A 19,747-nucleotide genomic window follows, 5' to 3' on the forward strand; every position below is an offset into this window, starting at 1 on the left:
CCTTCATGACGCTGCTGTTTAGCACAGCCACACACCCCCAATTGCGATCCGCCTCCGTGGGGCGGAGTCTTGGTTACCGTGCTGCGGAGGAGCTCGGCCGCGAGGGCGGAAGAAGAGCATCAGGTAGGAGAGGCGCGATCTCGGGGTCCGGCGTGTAAGGGGACGGGGGTGCAGGAGCATCGAAGCCCCCCTTTTCCTAGCGCACCCCGTCTTTTTTTAGGGGTGGCGGGGAGTTCCAACGACCCCACCCCCGATTTCCCTCCCGCCTCCTTCCGATGCTCGAAACGCGTCTTCTTGCAAATGCTACTGTCGGGGCGGGGGCTGCAGGGGGCTCTCTCCCCTCCACCCAGAGAAGCCAGTTCCTAGGGGCCGAAGGGTCTTCGCACGCACACCCCCATATAAAAAATTGGGGGGCTGCACCTCGTCTTGAGATCGATTATGCGGAGCGGGGCTTAGCTGGGCCGCCCCAATATTTCATTTAATTCAAGTTGGCACCCCTACCTCTTGTAGGGGTGCGGGAGTGGGAGGGGTTTTCCAACAGGCCCCCCCCCTTTCATTTCTTACTCCCGCGGGCCAGCAGCCCGGCCCGCTTCCTTCCAACGCTCGACACGCGTCTTTCTTGCAAATACCGCCAGAGGCTTGAGCTGCCATCCTGGTGTTGTGTTGTGTTGTTTGCGCTTTCTCTGGAGTAAGCCTCGTTGAAATAGCAGGCTCTTGACTCCGCTGACGAGCTGGGTTTCGTAACGACCGGACGGCTACTGGCGCCTCCTGTTCGTGGTGGCAGCAATAAGAATAAATTTTATCTATACCCCGCCCTCCCCAGTCAAGGCCGGGCTCAGGGCGGCTAACAAGCAATAATCAAAACAAGTTGAATGAATACAACTGAAAAACAAGATTAAAATACAACAAAAAAATACAGCAAAAGCGGGTATTAACCCCATTTCGTTTACTGCTCTAGAATAAGTTGGCAACCTCCCACAAGGGGGTGTTAACTTGAATAAAATATTGGGGGACAGCAGGTAATCATCGCAGAATTGATCACATAACATAGCACACACATACCATTTGAATGGCAGTGTCCATTAACTTTGGGGGGGGGGGGCGAAGACACCCCAGCCCCTAGGAGTTGGCTCCTATGTTCCCTCCTGCCAGCCCACCACCTTCCTTTGTGCTCCTGGCATGCAGAAAAGTGCATGCCCTTTGCGTTTCGACTTTATCCCCATCCCTTCCGCCCCACTCACCGCCATGCGCCAGTGGCGTAGCATGGGTTGTCAGCACCCGGGGCAAGGCAAGTAATTTGCGCCCCCTAACCTGTGGATTTGCGCCCCCTAACCCGTGGATTTGCGCCCCCTAACCCCCAGATGTTGCGCCCGGTGCGGCCGGCCCCCCCTGCACCCCCCACGCTACGCCACTGCCATGCGCCCTGCACAGGAAACACAGCACCCTTGGGTGGGGAGGGCCAGAAGGGAGCAGCCGGCCAGGACCCCTAGGCTCCATTCCAGTATAACCCTGGGGCTGATGGCCTCTTCACCCCCTGCCGGACAGCAAGGTTTGTGTACACCAGGGGTCAGCAAACTTTTTCAGCAGGGGGCCGGTCCATTGTCCCTCAGACCTTGTGGAGGGCCAGACTATATTGGGGGGGGGGGAATGAATGAATTTCTGTGCCCCACAAATAACCCAGAGATTCATTTTAAATAAAAGGACACATTCCACTCATGTAAATACACGCTGATTCTCGGACCGTCCGTGGGCCGGATTTAGAAGGTGATTGGGCCGGATCCGGCCCCTGGGCCTTAGTTTGCCTACCCATGGTGTACACACTTCAAAGCACATGCTTCACGTGAACTCAAAGGATTCTGTGAACCGTAGTTTGTTAAGGATTGCTGGGAATCAGAACTAAGGTTGTGTCTGCGTTGTTTGAGGAGGGAATGTGCTTTCAAAAGGCATATTGCCTGGTTTCCTTCAACACAACAGATGTGACTTTGGAGTAAACGTGCGGTTTTTGAGCTGGGAATGGAACAGCTCTGGCTGACCTCCCGTGGTGTTTTTGTTTTGTTTTGAAATGGAAAAGCAATTGCGGAATCCTGGGGTTCTACAGAACTGCATTTTGGGCAGCATCCAGACCTCCCTTAGGAGAAAAGAGGAAAGGCTTTTGGAGGCAGTGTGGGCTGTTGGGAGTGAGTCACGTGAAACTCAGTCAGGCTTGCTTAATGCATAGCATTTGTGTTGTGCTTTTGGCAGAGCCAGACTCCCATGAGGTTGAGTTAGGTGGCTGCCTTGGGGGGCAGGGGAGCAAGGGTGGAGTGTTGGGCAGAGCGGCGTGTGCCACATGGCATGGCCATTAAGCTGGACTGCTTCCCTCCCTGGTGTGTCCCTCCAGGATGCTGCAGTATATTGAATGGGACGGGTGGAACACTGTCTTGATAATGGATTTATATAAGGCTTACTTGCCCAAATGGCTCCTACGAGGTTTACTATAAAAGCAATTACAAAAAAATAGAGCAGCATGTAATTCAAATGCACAATAAAACTAATTCGTTAAAATAAGCGGCCTTCATTAAAAAGTAGAGTAGGCCATTATCATACGACGTAACAATTAGAACAGCTAAAACAAGTGGTTAAAACAATTAAGATAGGAGGTTCGTGCACAAGGTGAGGGTAATGCTTGTCCGAAGCGCTACGTCTTCTTTCAGACAGAACTGATGGGGCCTTTCAGCAGGGAGACTATTCCACAGCATTGGGGCCACCACAGAAAAGGCCTGCCTCCATGTTACCCCAGGGTTAGAAACTGAGACATGAAAGCTAGGAGCTAAATGGCACCTCAAACCTGGCTTATGGACGCAGCAACGGAATGCCAAGGCGTGCTTTTTTATAACGAGAACACAAAGCTGGAAATGAACAAACTGCAGCTAAAATATTAACTTCATTTTTCACGTGGTCCAGTCCTTCCCCTGTCCACCCCCACAATATTCTTAAGAGGCTCTCTTCTCCGGTCTTCAGAGAGTAGCTGGAAGTCCTTTCCTTCCACTCTGCAGTTTTACTCTGAAATCTTAGTCGCAGTACTGCACCCAGAGCTCAAAAATTGCTCACTCTCGTGAAATTCCCTGTTGCAAAATGAGCCTAGAATGGGAGTTTTGAAGACTGTTTTACCCCAATCATCCAACTGTGGTAGTACCACTTGTTCAGCTACATGCCCTTACAATGGAGGGGAGGAGGGTACTGCCGGTTTCGGGTAAGAAGGCTTTATATGAGGGTAAAGGTAAAGGGACCCCTGACCATTAGGTCCAGTCGTGACCGACTCTGGGGTTGTGGCGCTCATCTAGCTTTATTGGCCGAGGGAGCCGGCGTACAGCTTCCGGGTCATGTGGCCAGCATGACTAAGCCACTTCTGGCGAACCAGAGCAGCGCACGAAAACGCCATTTACTTTCCTGCCGGAGTGATACCTATTTAGCTACTTGCATTTTGACGTGCTTTCAAACTGCTAGGTTGGCAGGAGCAGGGACCGAGCAACGGGAGCTCACCCCATCGCAGGGATTCGAACCGCTGACCTTCTGATTAGCAAGTCCTAGGCTCTGTGGTTTAACCCACAGCGCCACCCGTGTCCAGGATCTTAAGACTGGATTGGTGGTTAAGAGCCGGCCACCGTGACAGATCCTGTAATACTGGGGTAATAGGTGATCGATAAGGGGCTCTGCTTACCAACTAGGTTGCGGCATTCTGCGCCAGCTGCAGACTCTCCAGAACAAGGGAAGCCCCACGAAGCACACATTACAATAGTCTAAATGTGAGGCTACCACTAGAGCTGGGTGTCATCAGCACACACGGGTGACACCATTCCCGAAACCTCCTGATGGCTGCGCCCGGTGGCTTCATATAGTGGCACTGGAGACAAAACAGTGCCCTGTGGCACCCTGTTTTCTGAGGCCAGCCATGTAGGTCAAGGGAAGTAATAGTGCCACTGTATTCTGCTCTGGTCAGACCTCACCTGGAGTACTGTGTCCAGTTCTGGGCACCACAGTTCAAGAAGGACACTGACAAACTGGAACGTGTCCAGAGGAGGGCAACCAAAATGGTCAAAGGCCTGGAAACGATGCCTTATGAGGAACGGCTAAGGGAGCTGGGCATGTTTAGCCTGGAGAAGAGGAGGTTAAGGGGTGATATGATAGCCATGTTCAAATATATAAAAGGATGTCACATAGAGGAGGGAGAAAGGTTGTTTTCTGCTGCTCCAGAGAAGCGGACACGGAGCAATGGATCCAAACTACAAGAAAGAAGATTCCACCTAAACATTAGGAAGAACTTCCTGACAGTAAGAGCTGTTTGACAGTGGAATTTGCTGCCAAGGAGTGTGGTGGCGACTCCTCCTTTGGAGGTCTTTAAGCAGAGGCTTGACAACCATATGTCAGGAGTGCTCTGTTGGTGTTTCCTGCTTGGCAGGGGGTTGGACTCGATGGCCCTTGTGGCCTCTTCCAACTCTATGATTCTATGATTCTAGGTATGAGTGGAACAACTATAAAACAATGCCTTCCAACTCCCAACCAGTTCAGGAGCATAGCATGGTCAGGGTCAGCAAAATGCCTTGAGTCTGCTCTGCTTTTGAGTATTTAAAGTACTTCACATCTCCCATATTGTGAAGTAAGTTAGTCTTATTAACCCCATTCCATGGATTAAGAAATTAAGATATAATAAGGGAACATTCTTTCATGTGTGGTGGACTTGTAAAAGGGTAAAAGAGTATTGGGAAGTGACCCATAATGAATTGAAAAAAAATGTTTAAAAGTACTTTCTCCCCCCCCCAAAAAAAAACCCCAGAGTCCTTTCTGTTGGGGATAATTCAGACTGAAATTCCCAGGTGTCAAAAAAGGTAATTTATGTATGCCACTACTGCGGCCCGTGTTTTGTTAGCCCAAAAATGGAAAACAAGCGAGGTCCCAACCAAAGAGGAATGGCAACTTAAGTTGACAGACTATGTGCAGCTTGCAGACCTAACATATAGAATAAGAGATCAAGAAGAACATATGTTTAGAGAAGATTGGAATACGTTTATTGAATATATGGGAAATAATTGTGTACAGCTGAAAACGCTCGCAGCATTAAGATAAATTCAACAGTGTAAATAAGTTTTGATGGATGCAATAATGGAATAGTGAATGGTATAGTTTTTATAAATATGCAGGGATTTATGATATTTAAAATGAACCATGGAAAGCGAAGAAGGGAAGTCGTAGATATCTTAAGGATGTAAAAATGAGTACTTTAAATTGTAAAACAGAAAATTCAATAAAAATTATATACACAAAAAAAGAAATTCAGATACAATGGCTCCTTAAAACCGGGGTTACTGTCGCCAAAACGCAATGCCTAGTTGCCATTTGGGGGCCAGATGGTTCGAAAGTCGTCATTTCGATAACAACTTTTTGGTTCCCGACGTTCATTCCGATTGTACAGATGAAATATCAGAATTCTACAGGATGTGTTGCTAGTGTGTTAAAACAGTCAGGATCCAAGAATCCCCAGACATGCATAGCTCCAGATGGTGGAGATGTCAGGAGCCATCTTGGCACCCGGGCATCCTCACTTGGTCACAAGTGGGCAATAGCCAACTGCAAAATGCACCTGGCAAATTTTGAATCCTGGACGGTGGAAGGGGACTGAGGCTGGGGTTGGGGAGGGCAGCTTGCCTAAGACCACCTGGCGAGATCATGGCAGAGGTGAAATTCAAACTTGGTCACTGTGGCACAACTGCTTTCAGTAAACACAAGACCAGATCGCTTTGCACGTGACTCCTATGTGGGGCCTGCCTCTCCCATCTCGTCTTATCACCTTCTGCCAGCTGCTGTTTGGAATTGTGAGGAAGGCAGTAGAAACTTACCCAGGCCTTCTGAGCGTTTGTTTTTCAAATGCTAATGATTTTTGATACTGTTAGCATGATGTGAGCGGGTGATTTCATTCCCAATGTCGTTACAATACATGATTCACAGCTCAGTAAAACATACAAAAACAGAAACATCTGTTCTTCGAGCCAACGTGTTGAAAATAAAATAAACGAGGAGAAAAACAGTTGCAATAATTAACCAAAATATTGAAAGAACTTCTGTACTGTTGCTGATTCCTTGGATAGTCTTGATATGCAACCCAACCAGTTATATATCCATAGTCGTCTCTGCTCATCTTCCTCTCTTATCAGGAATTGTGTATATATTTTTAAGCTCTTGTGTTCTGATTCATGGGGTATTTCCTGTGTTGCAACTAACCATATCCCACTATCTTGGCTTGCCATAGCACAAAGAGCAGTGCACTTTTAGAGCACGACAACTTTATACTGATTACGGCTCATCTTGCCAGAGAGCAAAGGAGTCGTCTGAGTAAGAGTTTCCTGCTGTCTTTGGGCTGGGGCTGAAGAGAAAGATGAAGGGCATTGTGCTAATATCTGTGAAAGCTGTCACAATGCATAAGGCTGTCCTGCTGAACTGACCTGTTCCCTGCTTCCTTCATTTCCATCCATGGCAACGGTGTTAAGAACGCGAGAAGAGCCTGCAGGATCCAGCCAAGAGCTCCCTCTAGCCCAAGCATCCTATTCTCACATGGGCCAACCAAATGCTTATGGGGAGCGCATAAGCAAGATGTGGGTCCAACTGCCCTCTCCTTCCCTGTGGCTCCTCGCAGCGGATACTCAGAGGCATTCTGCCTCCGACACCATCATGTTAGGCTGATTGAGACTTGCCAGAATCCCTTTCTAGATATTTCCTGAGGTTCTGTGTCCTGAGTTCTTTTGAGTATTTCTGACCCTGTTAATTTCTGGAGCTGACTGCCATCCTTCTGTGGTCAGGCTAAGGTCAGCCAAGTTCCCAAGGTGGACTGCTGTGATCACCATAAAACACACACACACACACACACACACACACACACACACACAGAGAGAGAGAGAGAGAGAGAGAGAGAGAGAGAGAGGAGAAGGTCCGTATGTCCTATTCATTTACAGTGGTACCTCGGGTTACAGACGCTTCAGGTTACAGACTCCACTAACCCTGAAGTAGTGCCTCAGGTTAAGAACTTTACCTCACGATGAGAACAGAAATCGTGCAGCAGGTTAAGAACAGTTTCAGGTTAAGAACGGACCTCCAGAACGAATTAAGTTCTTAACCAGAGGCACCACTGTATTGCTGTTCTCATTCCTGAAGGAGCGTCTCCACCCCCATCGTTCAGCCCGGACACTGAGGTCCAGCTCCGAGGGCCTTCTGGCGGTTCCCTCACTGAGAGAAGTGAGGTTACAGGGAACCAGGCAGAGGGCCTTCTCGGTAGTGGCGCCTGCCTTGTGGAACGCCCTCCCATCAGATGTCAAGGAAATAAACAACTCTGACTTTTAGAAGGCATCTGAAGGCAGCCCTGTTTAGGGGAGTTTTTTATGTTTGATGTTTTATTGTTTTTTTAGTGTTCTGCTGGGATCCACCCAGAGTGGCTGGAGAAACCCAGCCGGATGGGTGGGGTATAAATAATAAATTATTATTATGATTATCACAATCATCTCCGTTTCTCTCTGCCCAGTCTTAGGTCTCTTACTGCAGAGATGGCAACAGAGGGGGAGCCGAGCAGCTATGTCAAAATCATCCAGCTTTTTGTGCTCTCCACAGCCTGGGGGATGCAGATATGGGTTACCTTTATTGCAGGTACGTTTTCCCAGGGGGGTGGGGGTGGGACAAAGCTTACTTGAATTTTTAGCCTGCCCGGGGAGGAAATGGTATGTGCCCCTCGGATCCTTTTCTCCAATGCAGCTCTTCCTAACCTGGTGCTCTCCAAATTCTTTGGACTACAAAGTAACTGCTGGAGAAGGCTGCTGTAACGCATTCGTTTCAGATCCTGTTGTGCCCACTGCCTCTCACTTCCAGAACTCGGGGCTTATTCACACCTTTGTTTGCCCTGCTGCTTTGCCCAGTGCCGGATTTACGTATAAGCTAAACAAGCTATAGCTAAGGGCCCCACTCTCTCGGGGGGCCTCCCCAAAAAAAAATTAAAGGAAAAAACCTGAATGTACATTTCCAAAATATAAGATTAAAAAACAAAATAAAACCTACATACAGCAACAGTGTTTTGTATTGTATAGGCTCCTATGATGTAAGTCATGGGCCCCGCCTGCTAGCCTGCTCCCTAAAATATCACTGGTTTGCTCATTTCTATATACAGTATAGGGTGCCTACGTTCTGCTATTTAGAATTATTAGTAGTTTGCATCATATATTTACACCTATTATAATTTCATGTTATAGCAAGATTCTAGAGACTAGATTATGAGTCTTTGTAAATTGTGTTTCTAAAGGAACTTTTGTTATTGCCAAATGCCAATGTGTTTCCATTACTAAGTTTGTTAGGAATAAAAAATCATTTTAAGTTAGAGCTTAATAATTATTTCCACTATTAATATACGTCTTAATTGTATTTCAGTTCAACAACTACTTTGATAAAATACATACTTTTGTTATGTGCAAATGGCTTTAGATACCTATTAGGTCCATAAATTACCATATAGAGTATATTCAACATGAAAAACAGCGACAATTTGTTGTTGGCAAAGGAGAGCTGGGCATATAAAGGGTCCCATTACCTTCAGTAGCTTAGGGCCTCATCAAACCTAAATCTGGCCTTGGCTTTGCCCTTTGGTTTAGCGCTGAATTGGGCGGAGGGGGGCAGCCACTGGGTTTTCCACTGACTGCCATTTGTTCCGATGCAGCACTAAATAGCAGGTTTTCTGGGGGCAAGCAGTGAGGCAAAGGCAAAATCGCTCGGACACCTGCCTAGAAAAGCAGAGAAGAATCGCTCGGACCTGTGGTCTCCAGGCACAGGACAATTGGAAGTGTGGACGAACCCTTCGTCCACCTGCTGTAACCCACTCCCTTCTCTCGCCTGCGCAGGGTTTGTTCTCTTCCGGGGTGTGAGCCGCCATACCTTTGGCCTGGTGCAAAGCAAGCTGTTTCCTTTCTATTTCTACACCCTGCTTGGCTGCACCTTCCTCAACCTTGCCATCTTCGCTTCGTACCACCCGCGGGAGCTTCTCAGCGCCTGGGATACAGTCCAGGTAGGTATCAACCAGTCATCTACAAATATTGCAGCTTTTCGTTTGGGGCCTGTGGGCAGGAAGTGCTCCTTCATGTAGCTTCTTGAGAACGTCACAAGTCAGCTATGGACCTTCTGTCACGGTCCAGTTTATGGGCGATTGAAGTCCCGGCTGGGGATGTCGGGAACAGGGGCAAGATGACGGGATGAGAGCAGGAATGGGAGTCCAGAAACCAGGAGTCAGAAAGCCAAGAGTCTGAGGGTCAGAGAGCTTGGAGTCAAGAAGCCCAAGGGTCAGAGGGTAAGGAAGCAAGGAGTCACGAAGTCAAGGGTCTGAGGATCAAGAAGCAAGGAGTCACGAAGGCAGGGGTCCGAAGATCAAGAAGCAAGGAGTCAAACGTAGCAAGGCAGGGAACGTGTTGCTGTGGCAAAGAGCTGAAGGGAAATGCTGGCCTTATAATCCTTCCCAGCTCTTGCCACCAGGTGCTGTGAGTTACCAATCAGCCTCACCTGTGTGGCCGCACCTTGCCTCTCCTGAACAAACTTAGGAAGGCCCCAGTCATGCAGAGTCCTATTGATCACAGGGCCTGGCTCCCGCACACACACCTGACACCTGCACTTTGAAGGCATGAGCCCCTCAAACCTACAAGCCAGTGTTGATGCTGCGAAAATGCCTTCCTCTGTGGAATAAACCTGGCCACTTCACTGTTCAATGTGTGTCTTTTAGAAGACCTCGTCTTTCCTTCATTCGTATTTCGTATGGAATTTTCCTCACCCTGCAAGGCCTTTCTGTCCTGTGATCCTTTGCAGGATTTCTCCGTGTTCTTCCTGCCTCCCTAGTTCCATCACAGTGTAGGCAGGCTTAGGCCTAAGGCAGGGGTCGGCAAGGTTTACCTCGCCTGGGCCAGTTCACTCCAGCGCAGATCCCTCCATGGGCCAGATCACGCCCGCGATTTCCAGTGTCTGTGCAGACGTGATTTTCGGCACCGCGGAAGTGAGTCCCTGGGCTGCGCTGCACCAGTTTAGCACAGTGGGTGGGGATTCACCAAGCAGGCGGCCCAGTTTGGGGGCGGCTCGGGGGCCGGTTAAACGACCCCCATGGGCCCTCGGTTGCTGACCCCTCGCCTAAGGCAATCACGATGCATTAAAAAGTTTTATATTTATAAAGGAACCTGAAATCTAATCCTCCTTATTCAACCCTGCTGCTACATAAACCTCTGCCCACCCCCAAACACTTTAAAATTATTTGTAATTCAATCTTAGAACATCATTTACCATAAAGACTATTGTGTCATATGAGGAAGGTGGGAAACAAAATACAGTGGTACCTCAGGTTACAAACACTTCAGGTTACAGACTCCGCTAACCCAGAAATAGTACCTCGGGTTAAGAACTTTGTTTCAGGGTGAGAACAGAAATTGTGCTCCGGCGGTGCGGCGGCAGCGGGAGGCCCCATTAGCTAAAGTGGTGCTTCAGGTTAAGAACAGTTTCAGGTTAAGAACGGACCTCCGGAACAAATTAAGTACTTAACCCAAGGTACCCTGTATACAGGGATGCGGGTGGTGCTGTGGGTTAAACCACAGAGCCTAGGGCTTGCTGATCAGAAGGTCAGTGGTTTGGATCCCCGCGATGGGGTGAGCTCCTGTTGCTCGGTCCCTGCTCCTGCCAACCTAGCAGTTCAAAAGCACGAAGTGCAAGTAGATAAATAGGTACCACTCTAGCGGGAAGGTAAACGGTGTTTCTGTGCGCTGCTCTGGTTCGCCTGAAGCGGCTTAGTCATGGTGGCCACATGACCCGGAAGCTGTACGCCGGCTCCCTCGGCCAATAAAGCGAGATGAGCGCCGCAACCCCAGAGTCGGTCACGACTGGACCTAATGGTCAGGGGTCCCTTTACCTTTACCACTGTATAACATTCCAGCAAGGAAAGCAGTCCTTTGTATCTGGAAGGCTGATGTGAGGAAGAGGAGCACTTTTTACCTTGTGTGCTGCAGCTACTCAAGACACAGTCGGTTTCATGAACAGCTACCTCCCCGTTTCTTAAACCCGAGAGCATCAGGAAGAAATGTGAGCAGTCCAGCTCTGGAAAAACCTGTTCAGAGTGGCCATGGAATCTCTTTGTTAGTAAGGCATTGAAGTACAGCCTATCCTTTTAGAGGACAGGAGGTAGGACTATTGATCTACCAGATAGGAGCCATAGGTAAAAGGTAAAGGACCCCTGGACAGTTAAGTCCAGTCAAAGGTGACTATGGGGTTGCGGCGCTCATCTCACTTTCAGGCCAAAGGAGCCGGTGTTTGTCCACATTCAGCTTTCCGGGTCAAAAACCAGGAGCGTTGCGATTGACCATAATCAGTCTCAGGTTCCGCCAGCCAATCGACATGTTGTACATGCCCAGGTTATGCTATTAGAAATACACAGAACGATAATTATGAAATTATTGTGAGGTTTAATAAATTAACCATATATATTTGGACAGCTTTTCTGCTGTACTTTATTGGAAGGAGAAAAATAATCATTTCCTTAAGAACAATTTAATCAATTTATTTAACATTATAGAATATGTCTCCATGTTTGTTAACTGATGTGGTTAAACAATTAAAACAAAAAAACTTATACTGAGTTTTAGCACGCATGAAAAACTTAAACATATCCTTATTTCCTGGTGAACAGCCTTTGGACTATAATGTAACTTGAATAGAAAACTATCTTTAGAAAGATTTTTCCTCCAAAAGCGTTTTATTTTTAATTTTTGTTTTCTTTCTTTCTTTCTTTTTTGAAGTTTTATTCGAGTTTGGGATTTTTACATACATTATATTATCTCCTTCCAATTTTAAATTTCCCGTACAATTTTCTCCTTTCCCTCCCTCCCCCCCCCCCATATCCATTGGAAGGGTTCAAACTATTATCCTCAGCCATGGGCATAGCGTCTTTAGTTTCCACCGAATGTCTTTTGTTCCAGTAGTTTTTATCCATTGAAGATAGGGTTTTTCCATCTGTTCCTTATCGTGGTGGACTTGACCTTCCACGTTGTTTCCTGTGACATGACCTGTCAGGGAACTGCCATCAGTACTGGAGGGAGAGCGCAAAAGCCAGAGGGATTCCAGAGGGCGTCCAGGGAATGGGAGAAGCAGCCCATCTTCTGGGGAAGAGAATCAGCGTAGCACCAGTGGAGAAGGGGGGCAAGTGGGGGAAGTGGCGAGGCGGTCCCATGACTCCTTGCCTTGGACCAGCGGGGAGACTAGGGGTCCTCCGTTGCCTACGCCCTCCCGGCGCAGAAGGCTTCCGCGCAGAGAGGGTAGGCGGAGACTAGGCGTCAAAGAACTTCTTTGCTGGAAGAAGTTTAAGAAACGCCCACTCACGGATTCTGCCAGCGATTGAGTCAGCCACGGGCGAGTGGCTGTCCGGACAGAGGAGGTTCACTTCAGCAACCCAGCCAGGTGTTTGCACCCAGCCAGGAAGATAGGCACCTGCTTACGCTCAAGCAACCCCCTTAGGAACCATTACATGACCAAAAGCATTCTATTTAAAAATCCACTTAAAATTTTTAAGAAATCTGATTTAAATTAAAAAAAAACTAAATTAAATTTTTAAAATCTGATTTAAAAAAAAATTTGAATTAAATTTAAAAAATGAATTAAATAAAAAAAATCTTCATGATGTTTTTTTTAAAAAAAATAATAATAATTGATTTTTATCCACCCTGGATTTACCCCAGAATTCCAGAAAAGGTCACGGTATACCTTGTATCTCCTCTGCAGATTGTGTCCTTTTTTATTGGCCTCATTCTGGCAGCTTCCAATGCTTCCTGGCTCTCCCAAGTCACCACCAAGACCATGTTCAAGATGCAAGAGATTGAAAGGGAGCACGGCCTCGGGGACGAGGTGGGGCTGTCGGCTCGGCGGGAGGCTTACCAGCTTCTGAAGGAGAAGGATGCCAAGTACCAGAGCCTGCGCCAAAAGTTCTTCAAGTTCCACGGCCTGTCCTCTCTCTGCAACCTGGCGGGCGTCTTCTGCACTGGGGTGAATTTGGCATGCCTAGCACTGCAGCTGGACAACCTTTAGACTGCAGGGGGCGCTCTACCCAGCCGCTCCTGCCGTCGCTATAGGATTGTTTTCTAAGGCACAAAACCGAACTTTCTCTCGAAGCAAAGATGACAGCCTGTATTCTGAGCTATGATTGACCACTTGGAGAGAAGGAGTTTGACAGCAGCCAGAAATCAATTCATTGGAGTGAATGGTTGTGGGGGAAACTACCCACTCCCGAAACAGCGAGATTTTTCCCTCTCCCTGAAGGACAGAATTGGATAATCTGTGTTGCAATCTAGAATAAAGCCTGTTTGGTCATATTCCTCAGTGTCCAGACCTCTGGGTCCCCTCCAACTCTTTAAGATTCTATGCTCTAGTTTTGGACACTTTTGCATAAATAAAAGCCATTTCTATTTCTGCATCTCAGATTGCCTAGCAGCCATTTTTTAAAAATAGTTTTTATTAAGTTTTATATCCTACACAAATATCATTATCACAAAATACATATATAAATATGTTCTTTAAATATTTGCTTCTCCTGCCTGTCTTATTCTACCTTAATTTTGTAATCTTTTAGTTAAATATTGTTATATTCTTATCATTTTTGTACCATATTTTTTCAAATTACACCTTACATTTTGTTATTTTCCCTATTATTACATCTTACCCTTGTACTTTTAATGCTTGTTTTCTTAATTGCAAGTGCTTACTCAAACTCTGCTGGTGAGTCCACTTCTTTACGATGTTTCTCTAAGTACAACATAAACGATTCACAGTCCTTTTTGAAATCTCTATTGTCCTTCTCTCTTAATTTTCCAGTTATTTTCGCCATTTCAGCATACTCCATCAGTTTTTCTTGCCATTCTTCTTTCATTGGTGTCTTGTTGTCTTTCCAACTTTGGGCTAGTAACATCCTAGCCACGGTTGCAGCATACATACCGGTAAATAGTATTTTCCCACACTTTTGGCAAGTCTTGACCTATAATGCCTAACAAAAAAAGCTTCTGGTCTTTTAACAAACGTTGTCGTAAACATTCTTATCATTTCCCAATAGTTTTTGATTATTTTACAATTCCACCACATATTATAAAACGTGCCTTCTTTCTCTTTACACTTCCAACACTTAATTGGAGCTACTGAAAGTCCTCTAAATAGAGGCCGCTTAAATGTCAGCCCATCCTTGTTCCAGCCACGGAGCTCCTTTAAAAACCGAAAAAAGGCTCAGCAGTGCTTCTGATAAAATGTCAGACTTCCAAAATTTGTGTCCACCTACATTAGGGGGCAGTTGATGGTGAGCACCGAAAACCAACACACCAGGTATTGCGTGTTGCAGGTAAGGGAACCAGCTGCTACTGAGATGACCATTGATTGGTCAAAACTACCAGAATGGCAAGTGGTATTCGCCTACAGAAATCAAATCTCTCATAGAAGGCCTGAAACTAAATAATGCACCAGGTGAGAATAGTATGCCACCAGAGAGCTCCTTACGGCACACACAGATTGCTGGAACCCATCCTGGTATATAAATAACACGGCCCAAATGCCAGCAGGCTGGAGATTGAATATCATCGTCCCAATTCATAAGAAAGTGTATACCCTGCCCCCAATTATCGTTTACTATATGTTCCTTCCAAACTCTTGAGTTAGACACCCGCTTATCAAACTGACAGATTTTGGCTCCATGAAAATAACATCCTACCGTATTTTTCGTCCCATAGGACGCTCCGTCCCATAGGACGCACCTAGTTTTTTTGGGGGGAAATAAAGGGGGAAATAATTCTTTATTTCCCCCCCCAAAACCAGGTCGGGGAAACCGAAACAGGTTGAGGAACAGCGGGATGGCGGCGCTGCGCCTCCCTGCTGTCCCCCAAGCTTGTGGGGCTGGCCGATGTCTGCCCGGCGTGCGGGGCGTTCTGCTTCAGGGCACCCCTCACGCCGGGCGGCAGGCTGCTATCCGCAGCGTGGGGAGCCCTGCGGGGAACTCCTGCAGGGCTCCCCACGCTGCGGATGTCTGCCCTGCGCGAGGGGCGCTCTGCTTCAGGGCACCTCTTGCGCTGGGCGGCAGGCTGCTATCCGCAGCCTAGACAGCCCTGCGGGACCTCCCGCAGGGTTGCCTAGGCTGCGGATGTGTTCCTGAAGCGCCGGGCGCTCTGCTTTCAGCGCGCCCGGCGCTCCGGGAAGCAGGCTGCTATCCGCAGCCTAGACAGCCCTGAGGGACCTCCCGCAGGGCTGCCTAGGCTGCGGATGTCTTCCTGAAGCCTGGAGAGCGAGAGGAGTCGGTGCGCACCGACCCCTCTCGCTCTCCAAGCTTCAGCGAAAGCCTGCATTCGCCCCATAGGACGCACCCAAATTTCCCCTTCATTTTTGGAGGGGGAAAAGTGCGTCCTATAGGGCGAAAAATACGGTATATGAGGAACAAACAGGGTTTAGAGCTAGCTATCGTACATCATTAGCAAATACATTAAGCAAAACAAATGCAAGCTTTATGACGCCTTCATTGAGCTATCCTACCCGCCCCTCTATTTTTTTGAAATTATTTTTATTGCATTTACAAATGTAAAATTGTAACAATCCAAATACATATCCATATATACAGATTACTCTGAATCTCGCAACTCCCCCCCCCCCTTTGTGGGTCTTTCAACTGCATATTATTCAATAATCTATATACATTATCTATATACATAGATAATCTACATTATCTATGGTAGTTGTTACATTACAAGTGGGATTAATATCCTGCTAATGTTTTCATTTGCTTGCAGCGGTCTCCTAAATTAATTACGAATTTCCCCCCTTCTTTTTAAAAGTTTTTGTCCTCTTAGTTCCTGAGCTTTTCAGTCAGCTTTGCCATTTCGACACAGTCAATCATCTTAGCTTGCCATTCCTCTCTGGCAGTATCACATGTACATAGGATGAGCCCATTAGATGAGACCAGTGGCTCAATCTCGACCAGCCTCCTTGTTCTTAATGGCCAGACAGATGCCTATGGGAAAGCCTATCAGCTGGATCTGAGTGCAACAGCACTGTGCCCACCTGGAATACCCAGCCATGGGCATTCAGAAGCATGCGGTCTCTGACAGTCAAGGTAGAGTGTAGCCATTTTGACTAGTAGCCATTTGTTAGCCTTGTTCACACTTGCCGTCTTTCGTTGCCAGAGTGCCTCCTTCTGCAGCCTCTCTCCGTTGGAACTGAAGCATTCCTTCCCTTTTTTGTCACAAAACAGCTGTTGCGAACTTCTGGCCTGCCGGGCCTCAATTCACGGAGACCACCCTACCTGCCCATCACCTGACATTAGGCACAAGCCAGGTAAACCCACAGGGCCGGATTTAGGTTTGATGAGGCCCTAAGCTACTGAAGGTAATGGGGCCCTTTATATGTCCAGCTGTCCTTTGTCAACAACAAATTGGCGCTGATTTTGTGTTGAATATATGCTATATGGTTAAATGGCTAAAGCCATTTGCACCTAACAAAATATATATTTTGTTATGTACTGAAGTTCTCACCCTGGGCCAGCAGAGGGATACTGTAGATAGTTTTCACTCAGGTCCACATATGCAAATAAGGGATTGAAATGCTTCCTGCATCCGCTGTCTGACTTGTCCCATGCAGCTCACCGGATCCCACTAGCACATCAGCCCTGGCAAAAGTCTTTCCTTCTGTCTGCAAAACCTGACAGCTTTAATGAAAGGCCTTTGACTCTCGGGGACGTTCCCACCTTCCCTAGTTTATAGTGACACTGGTGGCAAACTCTGGGAAGCCTGCCACACGTTCGGAATACAGCCTTTTTCCACAAGCCTGTGCCCACCTCAGCCTGTGTGAGACAAACTTTCAAGTACTGTATTTTTCGCTCTATAAGACACACCAGACCACAAGATGCACCTAGTTTTTGGAGGAGGAAAACTAGTGAAAGCAGCGATCCCTCCTGCTGTTCTGGCTTCTAGGATAGCTGCGCAGCTTGCATTCGCTCCATAAGTCGCACACACATTTCTCCTTACTTTTTAGGAGGGGAAAAGTGAGTCTTATAGAGCAAAAAATACGGTACATGCTGCAGAGGCAAGTTTGCATGGGAGAGCCTGCCATTGCAAGGCACACCAACAATCCATCTTCCCTCTCTTTCTCCTCTTCCAGCCCAGGGGCGAAACTGTGCTTCATTTCTTGCCCAGTTTCGCCCCTGGGCAGGAAGAGGAGAAAGAGAGGGAAGAGTCTTGATGGCACAAGGATGGAAGAATGAGAAAACCCCGACAGAAGAACAGTGGCAAGAGAAATTGATGAACTATGCAGAACTGGAGAAACTGACATACAAACTGCGAGATAAGGACAACTGTGACTTTAAAGAAGAATGGGAACTTTTTACAAATTGTTTAAAAAGGACAGCAAAATGAACTGGACTCCTTGGCAGGTTTTGAATAAACATACACAAATTTATTGAGGGTTAATATAGTAGACAGATAATAAAAGGATATGTACAATTTTACAGTATGCAGAGAATAACATGAGTTGAGAAATCAGAGAGAGGCGCTGAGGGAAGTCTTGGGGGAAGGGAGGGAGGAGGGGGAAAAGGGGGGGAATAATGAAGATGATTTGTTTTGATAATTTGTTATGTCGAAATTGTTAATAAAAAATTTAATAAAGAAAAAAGAAACAGAAACTGGGTCACAGACCCAGTTTGGCCCCCTCATGTGCATTTGTGTACAAACACACACACACACACATACACATGCCAGGAGCCTCGATGGCGCTCTCTTCAGGCTTTGACCAGGGCTAAAAACCTGCCAACCCCCCCACCCCACCCCACCCCACCCTGTAGCTATAGCTATGCTCCAGCCACCAGTAAGTTCCCTTGAACAGCAGACAGTTCTGAAGAAGAAAGATTGCAGCACTTTAGCACTGCGTAAGAGGAAACTGCAAAAGCTAAATTCCCGGTTGCTTCCCTGGGGATGATCTGAGATGGATGGAACGCAGTGGGGACGATCACATACATAGCAGCACATTCATCACAACTGCTGGGCACAATTTCCTGTTTCTCTGAAAACAGCTGGTGACTAGTTCCATGTTTTTTCTTTGCACGACACACAACTCAATTAGAAAACTTCAAAAAAAGAGATTTATCTCCCTCAACCCCAGAATAACCTTTGGTCTATCCCATATCATACCTCCATGAACAGGGGGCAGTCCACTGAGATCCACAACACATTTCTCAAATCAAAACTGTACAACTGGAAAGGAAATTATATTCCAACCAAAGAATAATGGTTGAATAAATTATGCAAATACTTGGAATTAGCAAGGTTGACTGATTTGATAAGACAAAAACCAAAAAATATAATCCAGAAACAATGGAAATGCTTAAATGATTATCTGTGTAGACAAGGATTAAATGTAAGGTATTGGTTATGTTTAGAATAGATTTTTGAGAGATTTAGAAAACTTATTGATTAGAATATTTGTGAGTTTGTGAAAAATACGGAATAACAGATACAATCTTGCTTAAAATGTATATAGGAAGTACAGTGTAAGCGATGGAAGTCAATCAATGAAATTTTATTACTATTTTCATATTGAGATATTTGTAGAATAAATTTGGAAGAATTCCCCCCCTTTCATATATATGTGCTTATTAGAAATATATATGTATGTATGTATTTGTAATATTTTGCTTAATTTTTTAACAATTATGTTAAATAAACAATAAAAATATTAATAAAAAAACCTGTTGTATTTGTGCATTGCTCAAAAACACATGGTGATCTTGAACAATAACAGCAAATAGGGAACTGGGGGTGTGAACACCACAATACACTTGGGGCCATGCCGAATCTTACATCCGTACCTCTAGGAGAGCACCCTTTACGAGATGCCAACGAATTACACCTGACTCAGTGCTTTTCTTGGGTGAGACACACTGTTAGGGCTGTTTGCTCACACAAATAGTAGCCAAAATATGCAGAAAAGAATAAGGAATTGGAGGTGTACACCCCCAAGGTAAGAGGTGCATGGGATGAAAACGGGGGTGGGGAGAGAACTAATGACTTATGGGAAGGCATTTACAGTAAACACCCCGTAAGCAAATTAGAAGGAATGCTCATTGTCATAAAACCACCCTTTAAACAAAGCAGAACGGGTGCTCAGTAAAGGCCCAGACATAGTCTAGACACCACGTAAGCTTTGTACAAGCAAATCAGGATGAATGCTGATGAAATATGTTGCCTGGAGGAGTCCCATGAGAGGCTTTGAAGGAGAGATCCATTTCCTAACCATTAGCTCCCAATGAGGAAACAGTAGATAACAAGCAAACAAGTAATTTACAACATGGAAAACACAGAGAAGTGTTCCTCTTTCTTTTGTGTGAAAGTGTGCAGTACCAATGAGTGTGCTTGCCTTGGCACTATTCTGTGATTGTTGGTGGTCCCTGTCCCCATTCCCCCGAATTAGGAAATCATTTTTTGCTATGGAGCAAAGGGATTCATTTGACCCATTCCTCTTATGCATTGTTTGCTGTGTTTTATCATTATACAAAGCAGATGATTGTTTGCACACTATCAAAAGTGAATTCATACTAATAAAGTTTTCAATAAAACATTTGCCCATCATTTGTAGGTCAAGTTTCTAAATATGAAAAATATTGGGATGTATGCAGTGATGCGGGTTTTCCAGCAAACGTCAGAGTTGAATT

At 46.3% G+C, this 19,747-nt stretch overlaps 2 protein-coding genes across 2 annotated transcripts in view; one reads left to right on the forward strand and one right to left on the reverse strand.

Moving 5' to 3' along the window:
• The window catches only part of CCDC159 (coiled-coil domain containing 159), a 29,373-nt gene extending 28,185 nt beyond the window's left edge, over window positions 1–1,188 (reverse strand). The window contains exons 1-2 of the mRNA XM_081176891.1: window positions 1,063–1,188; window positions 630–768 (exon numbers count right to left, since the gene is read on the reverse strand). The gene's annotated coding sequence lies outside the window, so the exon portion shown is untranslated. The remainder of the gene's footprint in view (window positions 1–629; window positions 769–1,062) is intronic.
• TMEM205 (transmembrane protein 205) lies at window positions 17–13,497 on the forward strand. Its single transcript, XM_081177061.1, has 4 exons — window positions 17–123; window positions 7,547–7,668; window positions 8,907–9,070; window positions 12,805–13,497. The coding sequence occupies exons 2-4, from the start codon at window positions 7,569–7,571 to the stop codon at window positions 13,105–13,107; spliced, it is 567 nt and encodes a 188-aa protein (XP_081033187.1). The 5' UTR covers window positions 17–123; window positions 7,547–7,568; the 3' UTR covers window positions 13,108–13,497.
• The last annotated feature ends 6,250 nt before the right edge of the window (window positions 13,498–19,747 follow it).

Source organism: Podarcis bocagei (genome assembly GCF_964188305.1).
Source record: "Podarcis bocagei genome assembly, chromosome: 17".
Taxonomy (NCBI): Eukaryota; Metazoa; Chordata; class Lepidosauria; order Squamata; family Lacertidae; genus Podarcis; species Podarcis bocagei.

Bases quoted from the DNA above. Each gene is read 5' to 3' on its own strand.
- TMEM205 (XM_081177061.1), top strand. From the start codon at position 7,569: ATGGCAACAGAGGGGGAGCCGAGCAGCTATGTCAAAATCATCCAGCTT. The intron at 7,669-8,906 runs GTACGTTTTCCC...TCGCCTGCGCAG, and splicing joins ATGGGTTACCTTTATTGCAG to GGTTTGTTCTCTTCCGGGGT. The intron at 9,071-12,804 runs GTAGGTATCAAC...TCTCCTCTGCAG, and splicing joins GCGCCTGGGATACAGTCCAG to ATTGTGTCCTTTTTTATTGG.